This window comes from Triticum aestivum, chromosome 1A (assembly GCF_018294505.1).
Source record: "Triticum aestivum cultivar Chinese Spring chromosome 1A, IWGSC CS RefSeq v2.1, whole genome shotgun sequence".
Taxonomy (NCBI): Eukaryota; Viridiplantae; Streptophyta; class Magnoliopsida; order Poales; family Poaceae; genus Triticum; species Triticum aestivum.
In genome coordinates this window covers 529784162-529785678 of record NC_057794.1, presented here as the reverse complement: position 1 = coordinate 529785678, position 1517 = coordinate 529784162, and the positions used below count along the sequence as shown (strand labels likewise).

Genomic DNA, 1517 nt, shown 5'->3' with positions numbered 1-1517 from the left:
TAGTTTTCCATGCCACAAGCACAACAATACCATGACAAAGGGAAAAAAGGCCTCCCAAGAAAATGAAAAGACTTTTTTTAGGAAAAAGAGAATTGGTGAACTGAAAACCGGCAAGAAAACACGGGAGCGCGGAACGGACATGTCAAGCCCCACACACCAACTATGTGCATCACCTCACGGTCAAAGGAAGAAAAATAAATAAATAACACTACATGCATCACAACTCCCTCGCTCCCTCCCCTTCTTATTCCCACTCCCTCCGCCGTCCCTGAACCCAGCCCTCCCCCCCTCCCTTCTTCTCCATCCATCCCCGAGACCAACCAACCAACAATGGAAGTTGCTGCGCCCAAGCAACTCCTCCCCATGGCGCCGCGGGACCCCAACTCCCCGTCCTCCTCCACCTCCTCCTCCTCGCCGTCCTCCGCCGCGTCGCCCTCCAGCCACCGCCCCAGCCCGCTGCCGCCGTCCCCGCGGCCCGTGCCGCGCACCATCGACACCACCCCCTTCCCCACCACCTTCGTCCAGGCCGACACCGCCTCCTTCAAGCAGGTCGTCCAGATGCTCACCGGCGCCGACATGCCGCCGCCGGCACCGTCCTCGCAGCCGCAGGCCCAGAGCCAGAGGCCCCCCGCGGCCGCCAACAACAAGGCCGGCGCCCCGTGCCGGCCCAAGAAGCCGGCTTTCAAGCTCTACGAGCGCCGGAGCAGCATGAAGAACCTCAAGATGATCGCGCCGCTCGCCATGGCGGCCGCCGCGGGGGCGTCGCCGAGGAAGGCGCTGCCGGAGCTGCTGTCGCCCAGCGTGCTCGACTTCCCGTCGCTGGCGCTCAGCCCCGTCACGCCGCTGGTGTCCGACCCCTTCAACCGGTCCGCGTCGGCGTCCCCGGCGGAGCAGGAGGCGGCCGCGGAGCGCGCGGCCATCGCGCGCAAGGGCTTCTTCCTCCACCCGTCCCCTCGTGGCGGCGCCGGCGAGCCCCCGCCGCGCCTGCTGCCGCTGTTCCCCGTCACCTCCCCCCGGATGGCCTCCGCCTCCGCCGCGCCGTCGTCGGAGTGAGCGAGCCGACTCTCTCCGCCGCGTAGAGCGTACGACGTACGGCGGCGTACTATTACTGAATTGTCCGGAGTAGCTCGTCCTCGGTGCTGGTAGTATGTTGTAATTTTTGCTCGCGTTGTTGAGCGACGGCTCGCGAAGGAACGGAAAAGGATCACACTCTTTGAGCTCCTCCCCTGCCCTCCTCTGTTCTTGGTGGATCGGATCGGTGCTAATTGTGCCTAATTTACTCTCACAATTAACTGTCTCCGTTTCATCATGCAGTTAATTTCCGGAAAATATTTCCCATCCCTTTCTTTCCTCTCATTCATGGAAACGGCATGCACATCTCTCGTCTTTTAAGTTGCGCTACCAAAGCTTAATTTCCGCCAAGATACGAACCATCCACTGTACCAATAACGGTTGCAGCATTCAGAATTCTTCCCAAATCTATGCAAGCATCCAGCCTGACACAAGATGGAACAAGG

The 1517-nt window shown here is 61.0% G+C and overlaps 1 protein-coding gene across 1 annotated transcript; it reads left to right on the top strand.

Annotated features, from left to right (window-relative positions):
• The first annotated feature begins 267 nt into the window (after positions 1-267).
• LOC123176917 (VQ motif-containing protein 4-like) lies at positions 268-1299 on the top strand. Its single transcript, XM_044590951.1, has one exon. It carries the CDS (start codon positions 331-333, stop codon positions 1051-1053), a length of 723 nt encoding a protein of 240 aa, XP_044446886.1. The 5' UTR covers positions 268-330; the 3' UTR covers positions 1054-1299.
• Positions 1300-1517: the final 218 nt, after the last annotated feature.